The following is a 21,455-nucleotide window of genomic DNA, read 5'->3' on the forward strand; positions in this document are numbered from 1 at the left end:
AAAGAGTTTGGAGATGATTAGAAGAGTAGGATTAGGTTTGGTTGCTCAATGGATTGACTCTGTGAAGGAACATTTTAAGAATCTATCCTACAAAACTAGATTGAGTGCTAGGGTTGTAAATATCACTCCAAACAGTATTTTTTTTTGTGATCTCCAGTAATATTTCAGTTGATTAGTCTGACACCAGCCAAGGATGATGCCGCACTGCATCTTCATCCAGTGGGAGTTGGGTGATCCTGTTAAAGATGAAGAGAATGTTGCAACAGAGTGTACTCCTGGCTGGGGAGAATGAAATCAGTCAGACTCTCTGCTCCAAACCACTAATCAGCCTCCACATATCTCACACGCTGACGAGTGGGGATGTATTGGGTGACAGCTGAGTCAGTTGCCTTAGCAGAGATGGGGAACACAGGAAATGATGTATTTTTTTCCTTTATAACTTGGTATTGAGATTCTGATGTCAGCAATGAGGCTGAGAATGGTGCTGGGACGTTGTATCAGTGTACTTTTGCTTATTCTGTCATGGGTTTTGAGTGACACTGGCAACGATGGCATTTATTGCCCATTCCAATTTCTCTTGGGGAAGCTTTTGGGTAAACCTTTGTTTTGGAATTACCATATTGTAGAGTCGCCAAATTTTATCTCAGACTATGAAGTATTTCCAAGTTAAAATGATGTATGTTTGAAAAGTAATTTGCAGGCATTTGAATTTCTGTGTGCCTACTGCCCTTGATTAGTGGCAAAGAACATGAATTTCTCAGATGGTAAGTGGGGTGCTAGTCATAAGGTCTACTTTCTCCCATTTTGGAAGTTCCAGCACTTGGTTAGGAAGGAATGTATTTAAGTAATAAAAACAAAAAATGTTGTAAAGTATTTCTGTTTTTTATTCTCATTTGTAGTAAGTGAACTGTCAACCAGGACTTTCCAAGTCAGCCTATTTTCATAGGTGTTGCAAGTTGTGTGTATCCAATTGTACAAGTAGTGTGTGGTATTTCAGTGTTTATGTGAGGGTTTTTCAGTGTCGGGGCAGAACATAATGGTACCCAATGGGAATGAGTAAACTGGAGTTATAATAAAGGTATGCAGAGTAGCAATGTTACAAGGGGATTTATTAGTATGTATTAGTTGGATTGTAAGATATATCAAGTGTTGCAGTGTGTGTGAGAAACTTGTGTGTACAGTGAGTGGTGTATATCAGACAATTCACAACTTACTTTAAAAAGCTTTGAATTTAATTATCATTACAAGATAGTTAATACTTTGTGGACTGACTGCTGTTCCAAGGACATAGTACCAATTTTCATGTCAATAAACTATCTAATAATATCAGAATTTCTTGTCAATAAACTGTCTAATAATATCATAATTTAGTGTCAATAAACTATCTAATAATATCATAATTGAATCCAATCCTGCATTTATTTAAAACACTGATTTCAGTTAGAACACCTGGATACTGAAATGTAAGAGAGGCCGGTTTAATTTTAACTATGGCCAACCCAACCCTTATTAGATCTGTGGGGCAGATACTCACTGCTTTAAATTTTAACTGAGTCATTTAATGGATTTTTATATGAAATTGCTACTAAACTCTGATATTAATAAGCTACAAGTGTCTCAACTGAAAACCCTCACACACCACAGATGCTGTTTATCCTTTGAAATCTTTTGGTTGTGAACCTGTGGTGGGTTCTGTGATCCAGCACTCTCTAGTGGTACGTCATGTAAATGACATCTGCATTAAGTTCCTCTAATGACTATGGTAAAATGCTATTTTTAGAAACTTTACAAAGCCAGTATTGAAAACCAAATATCAACTTTACTGCATAATATTTTGTAGCAATATTGTCATTGTAAAAGAAGTCACCATAATTGGAATCACAAACAAGGGAAAATCTTCAGATGCTGGAAATCCAAGCAATACACAAAACGCTGGAGGAACTTAGCAGGCCAGGCAGCATCTATGGAAAAAAAATGTACAATCAACGTTTTGGACCGAGACCCTTCATCAGAACACGAGGACTCCTGATGAAGGATCTTGACCAAAAACATTGACTGTTTACTCTTTTCCAAAAATGCTGCCTGGCCTGCTGAGTTCCTCCAGCATTTTGTGTGTGTAACCAGAATTGGAGCATTCAGTTCAAGCAAATTTTGCAGCATTCAACAAGACCTGGATACTCGGCATCTAAACCAGGCTTAATAAAAGCTGCTTATACTAAGGGTTACCTGAAAAATACAATAGAAATTTGTTGGGCAAAGTATCAAATGATACAGAAGCAAGAAGTAAGATATATATGCTGTAATATAATTGAATGCACCCACAAGTGAATAACAATGTCCCTATATTCTATATACTTTCATTCTTCTGAAGGCACTGGATTACACCCAGTATTGGTTTCACAGGCTCCAGTTGCCCATACTAATAACCTTTCTTCGGGAAGGAGCCAAAAATATCACAGTAGATTCTATGACTATCTACACCAGATGTAACTACTGGCATAATGGATGGGGATAGGTTGGAAATGCTGGTTATAGTAGGATCTCTCCTAATTTCCACACTTCCTCTCTCATTTCTTTCCCAGGCCTCCAAGAAAACCAGTGTATTACCACCTGCTTTCCTAGGTAGAGATCCACAGTTGCAAGAAAATGTTTATGAACCCTTTGCAATTACCTGGTTTTCTGTATCAATTACTCATAAAATGTGGTCTGACAGTCGTATAAGTAACAATAATAGACAAACACTATCTGCCTAAACTAATAACACAAACAATTGTACTTTTCATGTCTTTATTGAATGCATTGTTTAATCATTCACAGTCCAGACTGGAAGAAGTATGTGAACCCTTTTATTTAATAACTGGTAGAACTTCCTTTAGCAGCAAGAATCTCCACCAACTTGCACAACAGCAAGGGGGAATCTTAGACCATTGCTCCTTTTTTAAAAAAAACTGTTTCAGTTCATCAATATTTCTGGGATACCTTGCATGAACAGCCTTCTTCTGACTTGGCCATTCCAAAACACAGTTTCTTCTTTTTAAACCATACTGTTCAATTTTACATTTTGGATCACTGTCATGTTGCATCATCCAACTTCTATTAAGCTTCAGGTGAAGGACCGCTACTCTGACACTCTTTTGCAAAATGTCGATACAATTTTGAATTAATTGTTCTCTTAACGATTGCAAGCTGTCCACAGGTCCTGAGGCAGCAAAGTAGCCCCAAACCATGATGCTCCTTCCACCATGCTTCACAGTTGGGATGAGGTTTTGGTGTTGTGCAATGTCTTTTTCCATCCAAACATAGCAACGTGCATTTCTGCTAAAAGTTCAACACTTGTCTCTTCTGGCCAGAGAACATATTCCCAGGAGCATTGTGGAACATCCAGGTGGTCTTCTGCAAACTTGAGACGTGCAGCAATTTTGTTTTTGAGAACAGTGGTTTCCTCTGTTGTGTCCTTCCATGAACATCATTCTTGTTCAGTGTTTTTCTTATAGTGGACACATGAACAGATGCTCTTGTGAACTTTGCAGAATGCCCACTCCTATGGAGAGTAGCAACAGTACTGACTTTCCTCCATTTGTAAACAATTTCTCTTACTGTGGATTGATGAACACTCGGGTCTTTAGAAATGCTTTTGTAGCCTTTCCAGTTTCATGCATCTCTACATTTCTTCTTATCTGAAAGTTGATTTGATGGAGGCATAGAGCACATAAACAGATCTTTCAGAAGAGCAGGTTCTGTCAGTAACCTGACTTTGTGTGTCTTTTTTTAATATATAGACCAGGACACCTCTACAACCCACACCTCTAATCTCATATCATTGATTGGAACACCTGACTCCAAAGAGCTTTAGGAGAAGGCGTTACCACAGAGGTTCACATACTTTTTTTGAACCTAGACTGATTGTTTAAATGGTGTATTCAGTATTGATGAGAAGTACAACTGTGTGCATTATTAGTCCAGGCAGATTGCATTTGTTTATTATTGTTACTGATAATGTGGTCTGATCATCTGAGTAATTAATGCAGAAAACAAGGTAAATGCAAAGGGTTCACAACCAAGTAAGATCCCTTCAAAAGAGATATAATAGTCAGATAATCCATATCAGACCATAAGACAAAGGGGCAGAAGTTGGCCATTCAGCCCATCGAGTCTGCTCTGCCATTTTATGAGCTGATTCATTCTCCCATTTAGTCTCATGCCCTGGCTACTCAGATACCTATCAATCTCTGCCTTAAATACACCCAATGACTTGACCTCCACTGCCGCCCATGGCAACAAATTCCACAGATTCACTACCCTTTGACTAAAAAAATTTCTTCGTATCTCTGTTCTGAATGGGCGCTCTTCAATCCTTAAGTCATGCCCTCTCATACTAGACTCCCCCACCATGGGAAACAACTTTGCAACATCCACTCTGTCCATGCCTTTCAACATTCGAAATGTTTCTATGAGGTCCCCCCTCATTCTTCTAAACTCCAAGGAGTGCAGTCCAAGAGCGGTCAAACGTTCCTCATATGTTAACCTTCTCATTCCCGAAATCATTCTAGTGAATCTTCTCTGAATCCTCTCCAACGTCAGCACATCCTTTCTTAAATAAGGAGCCCAAAACTGCACACAATACTCCAAGTGAGGTCTTACCAGTGCCTTATAGAGCCTCAACATCACATAGTAGAATTTGAACCAACCCTGTCCCAGCTTATCTACTAATGAAGCTCATGGTGTTTATATCAGGCTGATATCACTCTTAGGTGGATCTCTTGGTTAAGCCTCAGTCTTCCTGTTGGTCACTTGTAGAAACATGCACTTGGCTGCAGTCAATGACAGAATCATATACCACGTGTGATGATCTTTTGACCTAATGCGCATTTGAAAAGCAGTTAGCCCTACTCTTCATAGGGGTGGGGGGCACCTTAGTTAGGTATTGGGTCTAGTCATTTTTTTTCTACCTAGTGGGATCAAAGCTAGTTGTGCTGGTTGTTTGCCCTCAGCTTGACTGAGGTGAGCTATATGTATGAGCCAGGTTATGAACCCAGAAGACCCTCCTGCCCATAAGCCAATAAAACTAGCAAAGTTTTGTTAATGGCTAACTTTAATCATTGCATTGCCTAGAGTATAAAAACAAAATTCAACAAACCGTTGTCCCTTTAATATTTATTTTTTCATTATATGTAACATTGTCATTGGAGTGTATTTTACTGAGGGATTAAGTCTCAATGATGAAACACTCCAAGCGTTGCCCTCTGAATACTCGTAAATACACACAAACACACAAAAGGGCTGAGAATATCAACATCCTTTAAATACTGTATTGCCTAATACTTTTCTAATGAGATTTATATTTACTCTTTATATATGAATGGAAGGCTGTGGATATATTCAACCAAATTAGTCACTGTTAAATTTAGTTATTCTATTACCAGCAATTGTTTCCTTACTGACACTAGCCAAGAAAGTTTAGTGGGTGCTGAGGAACAGAGGAGGGTGGCAAGATGCTTCCTTTCTCAAATAACTCATTTACATTGAAAAAGAACCACTGGAGTAGACAGTGAACTATGTTACAAGCAGCATTAAGTATACTGCAGGATAGGGTGGAGGGCAAACTGAGAACTACCTTGGATCAAGTCAGTATCCTATGAGGCATGTAATTTTTGAGAAATAAAAAATCCACCCATTGCTTTTAAGTGGCATAAAATTCTTTTCCAATCAAAAGGCACATTTTTACATTTTTAATTCTATTCCATTTTTAAGCATTCCTGTAGTTGCTTCCCCCTCACTTTAGCACCACCAATACCAGACTGGCTTGAATTGTCACACTTGAGGTGCAGATTGATGATTGTGCTGGATGTAGAGAAGATTCAGATCAGCAAACTCTAGTGATCAACAGCTGAGCCACTTGATGTCCATTTGCACCCGTTAAAAATCCACACCACTTCACTCCATGTCTGAGCTTAACACAAAATCAAAGAAGTTGTACTAAAGGAAAAAAAGTCATGTTTTTTTTGGTGGAAGTTCTTTTTGTTGCAGCTGGTTCAAAAGTCCCAGACTGCCTCCGATTGCTCTTGCCTATTTTGCTTCGGTTCATGATCCCACTGCATTGATGGTCAGCAAGCTGCCAAATTTGAAGTGCTGGATGACCGGGAATTTTTCGAGGCACTAAAAAAGAAAGATGTATTAGAAGAACATAAGGAAAAACTCACTCACATTACTGGATAAGCTACAAGAGCTGTCTGTACTCCATCCCAACCACTTTCTTAGAACAATTTTTTTTAAAAAAACTTATACTCCCTCAGTCCCACTACCACCATTAGGGACTTTGCCTTCAGCTGAACAGAACCAATTCCAGAAATGATCTATTTTAAATTCTCCATATGCTTGACAATAGTAATAAAAACTTTAAATCCAAACATTGGTCACCTTTCCAATTATCATCATCTGTGGCTTATTGCTAATTTTCTTGCCCAATTATGGCATCTAAAATATCGATAATTTGTACTTTAAAACTGCTACACAAATGCAATAATCTGTTGTTGTTCCAGCTATCCTTTAACATCTTTACATCAACTTCTTTAAGCAGAATACTGTAGATGTTGGACAGTTAATAAACACAGAACAGTGGAAATATTTAGCAAGCCAGGCTACATCTGTGGGGATAGAAACAGTTACTATTTCAGTTCAATGATGTTTCATTGCTGCATCACCTTCAACTTCAATTCAATTCAAGTTTAATTATCATTCAACAATTCATGAATACAGCCAAATGAGACAGCGTTACTCCATGGTCAAGGTCGAAAACACAGAACCAACGGTCACACACAGCAAAGCACATATAAGGAAGATACAGCTACTCAATAAGAGTCCAAACTCAAGCCTTCCAACACTGCCGAAATCTGCAGATGGTCAAAACAGAGCTTGTCTTCTGCTGAGAACTCCAACAGTCCTTTCAGTATGCTGGAAGAGAAGTTGTCTTGTGTTGTTATCAGGTCAGAGGTGTTGGAAACTGCAAAGAGTAATCCAATGAATATGGATGCTAGCTTGGTGGAAGGCAAAGGTAAGGAATCCCTACCTTTGTTCTGAGTCAGAGATAAGTGGGTGAGAGCAAAAGTGTGAGAAATAGAACTGAATGCTCTAAGGACACCATCAACAATGATTGAGAGGAAAGCACGGTTGAGGAAAAAGACAATATCTAAAGGGGCAGTGTGAAAATTGGCATTATCAGAACTAATCCTATAGAATCCAACTAACTGGTAGAATGGAATGAAGGAAGCAGAATGGGAACAATATAATCAAGGCAAAGCAACTGTGGAGGCCCCCAGGGGCTTATACTAGATACTGGTTACTCTAACTATCCACCAAGACAAAAGGCAGAGGCGGACTATTTTAAAATGAGAACAGCATGGAAGCTGCTAACAGAGGTGATGAAACTTAAGAGAATAAGTAGAAGGACGGTTATTGTCATGCACCAGAAGGGAAAAGACCTGAGTAGGACAAATGCGTTATGTCCCAGAAGGAAACAAATAATGGCTTGGATCTGTACGGTGGCTATAGGTGAACCTTTGATTTGGAGTTAAATGATAAGTTTAGCTGAGCCATAGGGATGATGTTAAAAGGGGACTGGCCAGAGAGGAAGCAGGGGCCCCTCAGGCTGTTCAGGTGTGGGGTGGAGGTATTATTTTTGGCTGCAGAAGTCAGCAACAATGGATGATCTGATTTTTTTTACATGACGGTATGAAAATATTTTTTAAAAATCAATAAACATATTTTAATATGTTAAATCTCAGGGTGTGGCCATTACTGGCAAAGCCAACATTTTTCATTCTACCCTCTATTTATTTCATCTCACTACTCCATTCTTTTCTCCCTTGGGTATTTATTGGGATTTGTATACTTAATGTCTAGTCCTATAATCAATAATTCAAAGAGAGGGGGCACCAGCTAGCAGTCTTTGATAATGATGATCAGTTTATGATGGAGAGGTTCAGACAACGTTGAGCCAAACAAAATGAGCACAGTGAAAAAAAATATTTTTAAAAGAAGTCAAGGATGGAGTGGCAGTAACAATTCTCCCCTCTCTTTCTCTAACATGCTGAGAAGTAAATGGCTAGAGGCTGCTGAGATCCTTGGGTAAATAAGCTAGTTTAACTTTCAACTCACTTCACAAGTAAACTTGAGAGACTGATGTAACTGAGGGGGTGGGGTTTGAGGGTAAGAGATAGTGAGATAGCTAGAATGTTGTGAATGTCAAAGAGCAGTGGTCAATTAAGCCCTGCCTTCTAGGCTTTGTAGAAATAGATAGAAGCTGAAAGGTGACTAATGGAGAAAATTATTTTAAACTGGTGTCAGCTCAATCAGCTCAAAGCACTCAGAACTGCCCAAAGAAACAGAAATGATTAACAGAATTCAGCAAAATGCACTAGGAAAACATTGGCCTTTAATTTGAATTTTCTGGTCATTATGAATGTAATGAAAGAAGTGAAGTTTCCCAGAGCAGGTACAGCACAGCTCGATAGAAAATTCCCCGCATACTGTCTCCGTACAAAACAGAGGTTACATACAGAGTAAAGCTGCTTCTACATTTCCGTAGCAAATGCTCTCAGGGCAGGTACAGGACACAGCAAGTACAAAATAAAGATCCTTTGTACCATCCTTTGGGTGTGTGGGGTGTCCAGGGAGGGCAGCTCATTCGCCTCTGATCTTCATAGCCCAGTGAGATAGGGTCCTGTCTGTCCTAGCATGTGAAGTCAGCTCCAGTGGTCCGGGCAGATTAGATCTACAAAGAGATCCAACGGCCAGGCAGGCAGTTCTGCAACGCTCCGTGGAGAGTGAAGTGGAGCAAGGCACAGAAGACATTATGGTCATCCACTGCAACCAAGGAAGAGCCAAGTTTGTGATACTTCTTTGTACCACTGGACCTGGACTTCTGAGGTCAAGAGAGTGGAACTGCCCCAATGCAATGGCTTTTCCTCTTTAAAATCTCTCCTCCAAAAGTTTTCAGTCATCGTCAGACACGATGGACAACTATCAGCACCATCCTGTCAAATCCTCCAGGAGCAGAATTGCTGGAGTCTGGATGTAGAGTAATTTTGAGAGTATGTAATGATTACTTAGAGGCTTGTGGGTAAGTGGACCACCCAGGATCAGTCCCTAGTCTGTGTTGATTCAAATGGTCATTAGTAAGGTACTTTTGTTTCAAGCTCAGTATTTATTCTTTTATATATTTGTTCAGAGGATGCGAATATTGCTGCCAAGATCTTCATTTATTGTCCAGCCCTAATTAAACCTTGAGCATAATGACTTGATACGCCTGTTCAGGGATGTTAGGAATCAACCACGAGTGGATCAGAGTCCCACAAATGCCAGACCAGACTAGAATGGCAGAATTCATTCCCTTTAATGAACCAGATGTGTTTTTACAATCATTTTATTGAACTTAAATTTCCCACAGCCATGGTGGGATTGAGTTCAAGTCGCTAGATCTCTGGATACTAATTCAGTCACTAAAGCACTGATCAAGCAGCTCAGGAGGGTAGGCAAACTACTCCAAATCTGACCCATAGTTGACAATCCTGTTAAAAATTACTTAATAGACTATTTCAATACTGAATAGGTGTAAATTATTTCCAATGGTTGGAGAGTCAGCAACCTGACAGAACATGAGGGAAATGTTTATATCCAGCATCTGGTTATGATCTGGAGTGTGTTGCCTGATAAAGATTAATTTTTTAAAAAAGAGATTGAACATATACCTCGTGAGAAATGTAGAGGATTTCTGTAAAGAGCAGTGTAATTGGACAAACTGAGTTTCTGTTTCAACAGTCCAGCAGAGGCAAAACAAGCCAAATTACCGCCACCTAAATTGGAATTTGCTTTTTCTCTCACAAAGTTCATTGATCATTGCAAGAATTGCATCAGGCACTTGCACCAAAGCCCTTAGGCCAGGGAGTGGAAATAAAAAGCAGAAGTCACTCCCTCTGACACTTAGCTGAGATGCCTCTCACATTTGAACAGTCTGCCAGTACACAGTGTGCTCTGACAGGCACTGGAGGACGGTATCAGAGAGTTGGTGGTATCTGTATCCTGGCAAGAGGAAATGTCAGCCAAACAAAAGCTTCTGTAAATTCAAGCCGGTGGCATTACATTCCTGTTCTTTCTTTTGGAGAATTTTTTTTGCAGCAAATAGAGAAATTACCATTTATAAATACATATTGCACAAGAAAGTTGGCTTAGCTTGTGTGTCTGGTGTGGGACTTTTAATTCTCTGCCTTTGGCTCAAAGGTGAAAGCGCTATCACTGAGCCAGGGCTTAGTTACCATCAGTCTGTAAATTCTACAATATTTGGAGATCTTTAGTTTAGAAAAGCATCATCTGAGATTATATCTTGTTAGAGTTCTAAGAATATATTAGTGTTTGATAGAGAAGACAGAAAATTTATGCAGGCGTTAGACTAGGAGGCAGAACTATAACATAGTTACCAATCCAAAAAAAGAGTCCACAAATTACTTAGAATATGATTAGGATGCAGGAATTGATACTGCCATGGAACAGGATAGATATATTTAAGACAAAGTTAGAGAAACACATGATACAGAAAATATGTTAACACGGGGGAAGAGGCTCCTATAGCACAGTAGCACCACATAAGCAATGGGGCTGAATGACTCGTTTAAATCCAACACTTCTAGGTAAATTTATATAAAAAGCTTATGAATTTTTTTAAAAAAGAAAGCAATCCTTAAAGACTCTGGCAGCAATTTTTTTTAAAAAAAGGTTCAGGATAACAATTAATGATGGGAGAATGATTGAAGTAGTGCAGCATGTAAGAGTCCACATGGATCCCTTCTTGCCCTATAATTGGTATGCTCAGTAACAGGCTGTCTTTTGTCTACGGGTTTGCCTCAAGAAACATTTAGCGCAGTTTCCTCTGGCTAAGGGACTGTGTTTCAGGAAGGATGCCTGAGCTGTGCCAGCTCCCTCCAATACTTCCTCCTACACCAATAGCTTAAAGAGACAGTCCCGGTATGACAGAAGATCAGACCCACGCTCTTTGAAGCTTTTCTTTCTTTCCAACTCAGTACTGTAACCCTACCCTTTCACCTGATGCCTAGACCTGTCCTAACATCTATAGGCTGACTCTGATCCATTCTTCTGTGTTCTATCCCATTATATGCTGTCCACATGAGCTTGAAACTCTTTCTCAGCACCAAGCAAATCTGAAAGTCTTTACTTGATTACTCTGTCTTATCTTTTGTTTTCTTTGAAGGAGGTACTGGTTTCTCAACGTTCATGAACATTGCCTACTTACTCATCCTGTCCCTTCACTTCAATGGAGCGTGTCCACAGTCAATGGGGAAAGTCAACTGAGTCATTTCTTCAGAAAGAAAAGTACTGTACGTAGAGCATTTATAAGACATTAGACATTTGTGATGAACACTTTTCTTTTCCCCAGAACTAAAATGGTGTGCGCAAATGGAAATTGGATCAGAATATCAATCTGTATTTGTGATAAACTTCCATGACATGAACTAACAGCTTTACTGGTTTGCTCAAGGAGTACAATGTGACTCATGCTCCGAGTTGTGGTTCTTGACACCTCAGCTTTTAGTTTAACTTTCCCCCAAATGCCCCACATCTGCCAGATAACATTGCACATACTCCACTCAGTTTTAAATCAAAATTTTAAAGTCACAGGGGCCTGAAAACATCACAGAGCAGCAGAGAAGGTTACGCAAGTCAGCAGCAGATTTGCTACACTGCCCATAGACTCAATTTTAACAATATGTCCCATGATAACCCCCACACACCCTCCCTAAATATTTCATTTCAGGAATCTGTTCTCCAACTCATCACCATTCCCATGCAATTTGGAAACCATCCTTCTGCAAGAATGCTCCAACTTCTGAAATGGGGGAAAAGTTACAATAGAAAGATTTGCATTCATGTAACTGCTTTAATGTTAGGACTTTCCAAAGAGCATTACAATTAATGTAAAGTTCTTTTTAAAAGCCTGGTCGCTATGTAAAGAAAACAGGGTAATCGAGATTGAGTAAGAATCAATAGAACTCCTCTGCTTCCCTTCATCAGAGTGACCAATTTCAATTGGTTCAACTTGGGAAGGAACCAAAGATGAGTACCAACTATTTCAAGTGAAATGGTGCTGGAATTATCAATTGAATAGCTAACCTGTTCACACAGTAAACAGGCACAGCCACTCACCCATTGGGCACCTGCTGTACTGGTCAGGGTTAATGTCTAAGTTGTACTCACCTCTGCCTTGTACATTCGAATCAGTCCTTGGTTAACTTTAGACCATGCGGGGACAGCACTGATATTCCACAGCTGGTTAGAGTGCTCTGCAAATGGGCCAGTCTTCATCTGGAGGTTAAAAATACAGGACAATTGTGGCATTAGACTTACACAACTGCACAGAAAACTGGTCAATGGACTCATTTTACATTTTCTCCTCTGTATGGATTAATAAGACAGAACAGATTGGGATCCGTTTCACTGAACAAGCAAAGCTTTTTAACCCTTTAATAACATGTAGAGATTCAAATGGGGAGAAGAAATGTTCTCACATCTGAAAGATTGAACTACAAGTCACCATTAAGGCTTTCAAGAGAAGCTGCTCAAGAGGGTACTGAGACTGTGTTTACCATTTGAAATATTCAGTCAAAGAACATAAATTGGTATTGTTTTATTATTATGCAGTGGGAAAAGCTTGGTTCATACAGAGTACATCATTACACAGTGCATTGAGCTAGAATAAGGTAAAACAATATGAGGCCCTCCGTTGGTCACAATCGACCATGGGTATTGCATCCAACCTGTCTACATGACATGCAAGCAAGGTAGTACAGTAGGAAGAGCAAGGTGTTGCCCACATAACAGGCTCCTCTTCTCCACGCAGCTGATGATCCAAAGGAACAGTAGAGACCGATATAGTTTGGCACCAGGAGCGCCGCAGGAGTTGCCAGTCAGCATTACACTTAACGTTAGACTTTAGTGACTCCAGATCCTGATTTTTCCTCGGAGTTTACTACTGAAGCCTTTCTCTTGAGTGGGTATAGCTGCAAGGCACCAGAGGTTTGAGGTCAGAGTTTTCCTTCTCCTACATGAGCTGCCAACCACAGTTGACAAGCCCCATCTGCTCGAAGTGACGGGTTTTAAAGTGCCAGTAACCTGACTTTGCCCCTTCTCCTGTCAGTACAAATGGTAATGCTGGGCTTAGTAACTAAGACACACAAGAAGGCCAGGAGCTGGACTTGGTTCTCAGAGGCTATTTGAGATGCATGCCATTCGGAGCATGAAATAGGTAATAGGAGCTTATCCCCCCCTCCTCTTTTATGACAACTATAAGGAACTGGTAAAACAATAACAATGCAGAATAAAATGTAAAAGCTACTGAAAAAGTGCAGTGCAGGCAAACGATAAACTGCAAGTTCATAACAAGGTAGATCGCTAGGCTAGGAGTCTATATAGGGAATACAAGAGATTCTGCGGTGCTGGAAATCCAGAATAACACACAACGCTGGAAAAGCAGCAGCTGTCATTTTGGGCCAAGACCCTTCTTTGTGTTTGTCCGTAGATGGAAGGCTGATTCTTGCAATGTGCAGAGTCCACAACTTTGTAGTTTCTTGGTGTCATGTGAAGAGCGATGGCCTTATCAAGCTCTTATGCATTCAGACAGAATGCTTTCTATGGAGCAGTGATAAAAATTGGTGAGAGTTATAAAGGGGAACGTGCTGAATTTCTTTAGTCTCCTTAGGAAGTAGAGATGTTGGTGAGGTTTACATCAAAGCCATGACATCAGTGTGGTTGGACCAGGACAGGCTATTGATGATGTTCACATCTAGGAACTGAAAGCTCTTAGCTTGATGTACAGACAGGAACATGTGCACCACGCCCCTTTCTGAAGTCAATAAGCAGCCCTTTCGTTGACATTGAGAGAAAGGTTGTCATGACCTCATGTTGCTAAGCTATCTCCTTCACACAAAGTGGGATTATCTTCACACTTGTATATGAAGTCAGAGCAGAATCTGCCTATCCAGTCATGAGGGTACAGGAAATAGACCAGGAGGCTGAGGAGCACCAGTGTTTAGAATAATCCTGGCAGAGGGGTTCAGATGTGCTTCAGGACAAATTAGATCAACCCAGGAGCAAAAACACAATCAGTTTTGCTGAAAGTTAAATAGGAAGACAGCCAAGTTTTATAAAACAAACAAAGAGAAAATACACAGTTGCTGGAAATCCAAAGCAACACACACATCGTCCTGATGAAGGGTCTTGGCCCAAAAAGTCGACTGTTTACTCTTTTCCATAGATGCTGCCTGGCCTGCTGAGTTCCTCCGGCATTTTGTGTGTGTGTTGCTTTCAAGTTCTATAAAATATTGGTACATACCAGGTGGGCTGAATATCCCATTTCCTTGCCATCGATTCTACTAATGCTATGCTGTAACATTAATCAGAAATATCTATGGCAGTGCCCAGCTGTTTATAGGTTCTGATACCAGATACTAACCTCCTCAATCAGTATTTCCTCTGCCAGAAACTCAACATCAGTTAGTACATATTCAACAAGACCCAGTCTGAACACCAGAAGCACAGGGGTCTCAGCAATGTTCAATTTGGCACTTATTTTGTGTTATTTGCCGAAATTTCACCCCCCCCCCCCCACAACCCGAGCAAACATGTTGTTAACCACCCATCTGACCATCTATTGTCATGCCCAGGTGATTGCGAGAGACCAGGAATAGCCGGGTTCATTCACACAAAGCAACAGCTAAGTAAAGTTGCGAAAGCATGGTAAACAAATGATTTGGCACAGAACAGGAACTGAACCACATTCTGCCTTTTCCAAATGAGCCAGGGAAACTCAAGAACTTTAAAGAGTGTTAGACAAAATAAAACAGACGTGCACAGGTGCACAAGTTATGAAGAACAGTATGCTCACCTGCCCTCCCCCTCTCTTCTCTACTGTGATGTATACAAGTGCATCAACAAAGAGTTTGCAGCTGGGACAGATGGTAGGAGAGCATTTTTGATATACATTTTAAAAATTCTACCATATTTTCTGAACTCACAACAGAAGCATACAGAACTGAAGTTAGTCATTTAAGCTAGCTGTTGGAAAGTGCTATACAATTACGAATAAACTCTTATCGGGCTTCCAGCCAGGTACAAGTTTTGATTTTAACCCACATTTCGATGACAAACTCTGCCAACTTTATCAGGGATAAATCAGGATGCCATCCCTGATGAAGATGGCAGAGTGTGTCATCAAAATGTGGGTTAAAAATCCGACACCTGTACCCAGCTGGAAGCCCGAAAAGAATTTATTTGTCGCATATGCCAGGGAAGCACTAGATCCTTTATGCTGTACAGTTAGCCCCATTGCCCTGCACTTTAGCCAGCATGCAATTTCCACCCTGCTCCAAAGTCAAATATCATTAAATTCCCTTGTGAACATTACTTTTGAATTTCTTGCACCACCCCAGATAATGGATTCCAAATTACACCTTGTTGTATAAATTAATTTCTCCCAATTCTTTTGTCTGTTATGTTAAATCTGACATAAAATGGCTTTCAAAATTTTAAGCACAACTATACCATAAGATCATAAGAAACTGGAAAACAATGAGGCCATTCAGCCCATTGAATCTGCTCTGCCATTCCATCATAGCTGATTTATTTTTTATCTCAACCTCACTCTCTTGCCTTCTCCCTGATACCCTTACTAATTAAGAACCCAATCAACTCTATTTTAAATATGCCCAACAATTTGACCTCCACAGCTGTCTGTAGAAATGAATTCCACAGGTTCACCACCCTCTGACTAAAGAATTCTTCAGCTCAGTTCTGAAGGGACTTCTGAGGCTATGCCCTTTGGTTCTAGACTCCCCCACTACAGGAAACATCCTCTCCATGTCCACTCTCTCTAGGCCTTTCAATATTTAATAGGCTTCAATGAGATCCCTCCTCATTCTTCTGAACTCCAGCTAGTACAAGAACAGAGCCATCAGATGCTCCTCATATGTTAACCCTTTCATTCCCCAGGATCATCCTCTGAACCTCCTCTGGACCCTCTTCTAATGGCAGCACATCCTTTCTTAGATAAGAGACCCAAAACTGTAATATCTCCCTTAATTTTCGATATAACGAGAACACAGCCAGCTCTTCCACTCTCTCCATACAACTGAAGCCCCTCAAAAACAAATGAAACCAATCACCACACAAGAACCCACTTAATCATCTGTGAGTAATGATGCAAATCGCCCACCTTTCTCCTCTGGTGCCTCAAGCTCGCAGTTACTAAGACAACTATAGTCACCTGCAAGCTAAACCAGGTGCAAATTCCACCTCCAACACATACTTCAAGTTTAATAGATGGTTCCCTGGGAACTGAACAAACTATTAAACAAGGCAAGAAGCTCATGCATCAGAACAGGAAGTTAAGTCAGTGCAACACGGAGCACTCATCCAGATTGATGGCCAGGAACAAAAGGATCAAACAGTCTACTGAATTGGATGAATTATGGAATAAAGCGGCATTGCAAAATACCATTCAGCCCATCTCAGATGTGCTGTACAATCTGGTGAGGGGGTTTAGTCACATGAAGCAAATGGACAAGTTGTGTGTTTTTTTAAATTTTTGTCATTTGTGGAATATGGAGATCATCGAAAATGTCAGTACTTATCCCCGACTGCCCCCAGAGCCGAAGAACGAATCTGGAGTCACACATACTGCAGGTTTCCTTCCCTAAAAGACTTAAAGAACCAAGTGTTTTTTTAAAACAACTATTTGGTTTACTGAGATTAGCAATTAAAAAAATCTAGTTTTATTAATAACTTGAGTTTAAATTCCACAGTTGCCATAATTAGATTCAAACAGGTCTCTAGATCAAAAGTCCAGACCTGCCAAGCCAGCAACTTCAAACACTGTCCTATGTTCTTCTTGGAGTAATGAAAGTGGAGGGAAACCTATTGAAAGGCTTCAACAGAGTGCTTGAGGTGAAATAATTCCTTTTTAAATGTGGTTCAACAATCCCCGGTCATTGATTTTAAATAACTGGCAGAAGAACTATGGAGGCGATGGTGAATGTTACAATGAAGTGAAATGGAGCAGAAAGTTCTTAATGAAAAGATTTATTTAGGAATGTACTAACTAGGAGCATGGTGAAATCAGATTCATAGTAAATCTCAAAAGGTAATCGGACTTCATGAAGACAACTAAATTGTAAGGTTAAAGAAAAGAATCTGGTGTACAGGACCAAATCTGACAGCTCTTTTAAAGGCTAGCATGTTTGCAACAGGACACAGCAATGTAGTGATTAGCATAATCGCTTTATAGCACCAACAATCACCAATTAGGGTTTGATTACCGCTACTATCTGTAAGGAGTTCGTACGTTCTCTCTAAGACCACGTGGGTTTCCACTGCTCCGATTTCCTTCTACATTCCAAATATGTACATTTTGGACAAGTGAATTGTGGGCATGCTTTGTTGGCGCTGGAAACGTGGCACCAGAAACTTGTAGCCTGCCCCCAGCACAACCCTTGGACTGTGTTGGTCGTTAACACAAAATGATGCATTTCACTGTATTTCAATGCTTTGATATACATGTGACAAGTAAAGCTAATATTAAAATAAATCTCTTCAACCATACTGAAAGTTTTAATGGTTCCCTTATTTGTTTACCATGCCTTTAAATATTCTCAGAATTATTTAAGTACATTTAAAGGACCATTTAAAGGAACCATAAAGGACATTTTAAAGGAATGCTGAACACCTGCATAGAGACACACACAAAATGCTGGTGGAACGCAGCAGGCTAGGCAGCATCTATAGGAAGAAATACAGTCGACGTTTCGGGCCGAGACCCTTCGTCAGGACTAATTGAAAGAAAAGATAGTAAGAGATTTGAAAGTAGGAGGGGGGGGGAAATCTGAAATGATAGGAGAAGACCGGAGGGGGTGGGGTGAAGCCAAGAGCTGGAAAGGTGATTGGCAAAAGGGATACAAAGCTGGCGAGGGGAAAGGATCATGGGACGGGAGGCCTTGGGAGAAAGGGGGAGGGGAGCAGCACCAGAGGGAGATGGAGAACAGGCAAAGAGTGATGAGCAGAGAGGGAAAAAGGGGGGAGGGGGAAATAAATAAATAAGGGATGGGATAAGAAGGGAAGGAGGGGCATTAATGGAAGTTAGAGAAATCAATGTTCATGCCATCAGATTGGAGGCTACCCAGACGGAATATAAGGTGTTGTTCCTCCAACCTGAGTGTGGCTTCATCTTGACAGTAGAGGAGGCCATGGATAGACATATCAGAATGGGAATGGGATGTGAAATTAAAATGTGTGACCACTGGGAGATCCTGCTTTCTCTGGCAGACAGAGCATAGGTGTTCAGTGAAACAGTCTCCCAGTCTGCGTCGGGTCTCACCAATATATAAAAGGCCGCACCAAGAGCACCGGACGCAGTATACCACACCAGCTGACTCACAGGTGAAGTGTCGCCTCATCTGGAAGGACTGTCTGAGGCCCTGAATGGTGGTGAGGGAGTAAGTGTAAGGGCATGTGTAGCACTTGTATAGAGAATGTATACATGCATAGGGATATGTTTTTCCACCCTTTCCAGCCTATGGTATTCTCATTATTCAGAACTTTACTGGATTCAATAAATTGAAAACAATTTTATTTCATGTGTATTCAAAACAAAATTTCTCACAGTTTGTTGAATATTTCTAGACATTAGTTAAATAAATGAAGGAAAAAGGAATGGAAGGATATCCTGATTGGATTATAAAAAGGAAAGCAGTGGGAGGTGCAGTGGAACATGAATGCTGGCTGAGAATTGTTGGGCCTGTTTTGTATTGTAAATACAAAATTTCAAATTGTTGATTTTTTTGAGAGATCTAATCACGTTACCTCTTATTAGTTTCAGTATGAAATGAGAATCCCACGCCCCCCACCATATTCAAGTTTCTTCATAACTTCAATGTTTAAAAACTCCTCAAGTGAGTCAAAACTTCACCACCTTCATGTCTTCCTGCAACCTCTCAAAGCAGGTGTTCTCAAACTTTAGTCAATACTCCTAACAAACCCAATTAAGTCCTTGGACAAGTTCAACACAACATCCTTGTTTTTGTATTCTCTCCTTCTGGAAACAAAAGTTTCCAGCTTGCCTTTTTTTATGGTCTTATTTAGTGACAAAGAGAGGGATGCCATTACTTTCCTGACACATCCCTGTCACACCAGCGAGAAACACCTGCCAGTGCCGGGGAAGAATACTGTGAATAGGCTGAGTGCAAGCCTCATCTATCTTGATGTTTATAGACCCTAGCCAGTGATGTGTCAGGAAATAAGCTTCACCACAGAGGTAGCTCACAGACTTCAGTCTGCTCATCCTCACTAAAGGAGCAAAGAGACAAAACTCTATAGCACCTATCATAACCTCAAACCACAGTGCTTTCCTAGAAGCAGTTTGAGGGCATCAAGGTCCCTCAGGTGAACAATAAACACAAAAACTGTAATGATGTACAGAGACTGAAGCATAGAGATCTAATAGTGATGTGATACTTCATGTCTGCAGTCTAAGTCTTTGGTGTAACAATCTGCGGCAAAGACACTCAAAAGACTGCACTGAACTGTCAAACAGGACTTGATTATTAAGATTTTTGGCTTGACATTTGAACCTCCAAATCCTTTGATTCAAATGTGAGGATGTTGCCCACTGAGCCGTGGCTGATATTTGTCTGATTCAATGTTAACATCTATCTTACTCACTGAAGGCATCTACGTGGACCATGGCACACAGTTGCTAGTTTCAGATTTGAAGCAAGAGAAAGCACTGAGCCAGGGTTCTATTTATAACCTTATGAAAAATAGCAGGCTATTCAGTCTTTCACGCCTTTTCCACCAATGAGATCGTCACCAAGTTTCCCTCTCTCTCCTGCTGAAGGGTCTCAGCCCAAAGTGTCAGCTCTTTATTCCTCTCCATACATGCAGCCTGACCTGCAGAGTTCCTCCAGTATTTTGTGCAACTTGCTCTGGATTTCCAGCATCTGCAGAATCTCGTGTTTGTTATTTCTCTGTACCACTTTCTTGCAGTGACCTCACATCCATTGATTCTCTCAATATTTAATAGCTAAATATAGCAAAAATCCCAAAATCCCATACCACAGAGATCAAAAACACGGCAGCCAGTGAAAACTCAAACCATTTGGGTTTACTCCCCCACTCCCCACCCATTTCAATTCAAGAAAAGACATCAAAAATTAAGGAACTGCAACAGCTAAAAGCAAAAAAAAAATCAGCTTTTGCTTATGTATTTAAAGACTGTAGTCCATAATAAAATTCAGGGCAAAAATTCCACACACATTTCAGAGCTGGAGATCTTTAACACATTGTTGCAGTAGTACTTTTCTGGCTGCTTTTTGCATGAGAAAAACGGATCTCCTGACAAAGTGAGGGAAAGCTATTTTGGATTCACAGCAAAACACTGAAGCGGGAGGAGGTGGTCCGTGGGGAATCAGTCATAGCAGCCATCTTGGGAAGGAAATTACTCAGTGACTACTTTCATGCTTTACAGTCCCCCTGGGGACCTGACCCTTTTAAACTGTTTCTCTGGCAGCTAAGGGGCCTCAAGCTTCCTTCTTCCTGTGTAAGCTTCCTCTGCCAGTTTAACTGAAACCTGAGCTCACTCATCCCTCCTCCCACATACAAGCAAGCTGTAACACTTTGTGTGCCAAACCAGCTTTCTCAACTTTCAACACATTTCTCTTTCTGTCCCTTCCTCCTTCACACTCTCCACTGGCCTCCCCCAAGTAAACATCCTTAAAATATTGTTAGGATCCTGCACTCTCATCTACTTCCCACAGACATCTTTTGGTTAGACAGCACATTTTAAAATCCTTATATAGCACACTAAAAAAACCACATCTAGAGAACAATGTACAACATTAGTCTTCTTGTTTTAGGATATTTTTGCAAGTTCAGAGAACATTTACTAGAACATAGTCAATAGCATGTTCATTGACTCATATTCAATGGCTTGTTGTGGTTTGTATCCACTGGAGTTGAGATTCAGATCTAATATCACTGGGATACGTTGTGGAATTTGTTGTTTTGCGGCTGGACTACATTACAATACATAATTAAAAACTATAACTTGCAATATGAAATATACATAAAATTAAATTAAGTAGTGCAAGAGAGAGCAAAAAATACTGATGTAGTGTTCATGGGTTTATTGTCCATTCTGAGAGAGAAATGGAAGGGAGATTGAAAATCTGGCTGAGTGGTGCCACAACAACAACCTCTCACTTTATGTCAGCAAGACCAAGGAGCTGATTATAGACTTCAGGAGGGTGGAACCAGAGGTCCATGAACCAGTCCACATCAGAGGATCAGAGGTGGAGAGGGTCAGCAACTTTAAATTCCTCGCTGTTATCATTTCAGAGGAT

At 40.4% G+C, this 21,455-nt stretch overlaps 1 protein-coding gene across 2 annotated transcripts in view; it reads right to left on the minus strand.

Moving 5' to 3' along the window:
* Positions 1-1,210: 1,210 nt before the first annotated feature.
* The window catches only part of ptpa (protein phosphatase 2 phosphatase activator), a 66,911-nt gene continuing 46,666 nt past the window's right edge, over positions 1,211-21,455 (minus strand). For both annotated transcript variants that reach the window (XM_073052348.1, XM_073052349.1), the window contains exons 9-10: positions 12,265-12,372; positions 1,211-6,156 (exon numbers count right to left, since the gene is read on the minus strand). In XM_073052348.1, coding sequence (XP_072908449.1) covers positions 6,082-6,156; positions 12,265-12,372 — 183 coding nt within the window. In that variant the 3' untranslated portion in view covers positions 1,211-6,081. The remainder of the gene's footprint in view (positions 6,157-12,264; positions 12,373-21,455) is intronic.

Source organism: Hemitrygon akajei, chromosome 7 (genome assembly GCF_048418815.1).
Source record: "Hemitrygon akajei chromosome 7, sHemAka1.3, whole genome shotgun sequence".
In the NCBI taxonomy this organism is placed as follows: Eukaryota; Metazoa; Chordata; class Chondrichthyes; order Myliobatiformes; family Dasyatidae; genus Hemitrygon; species Hemitrygon akajei.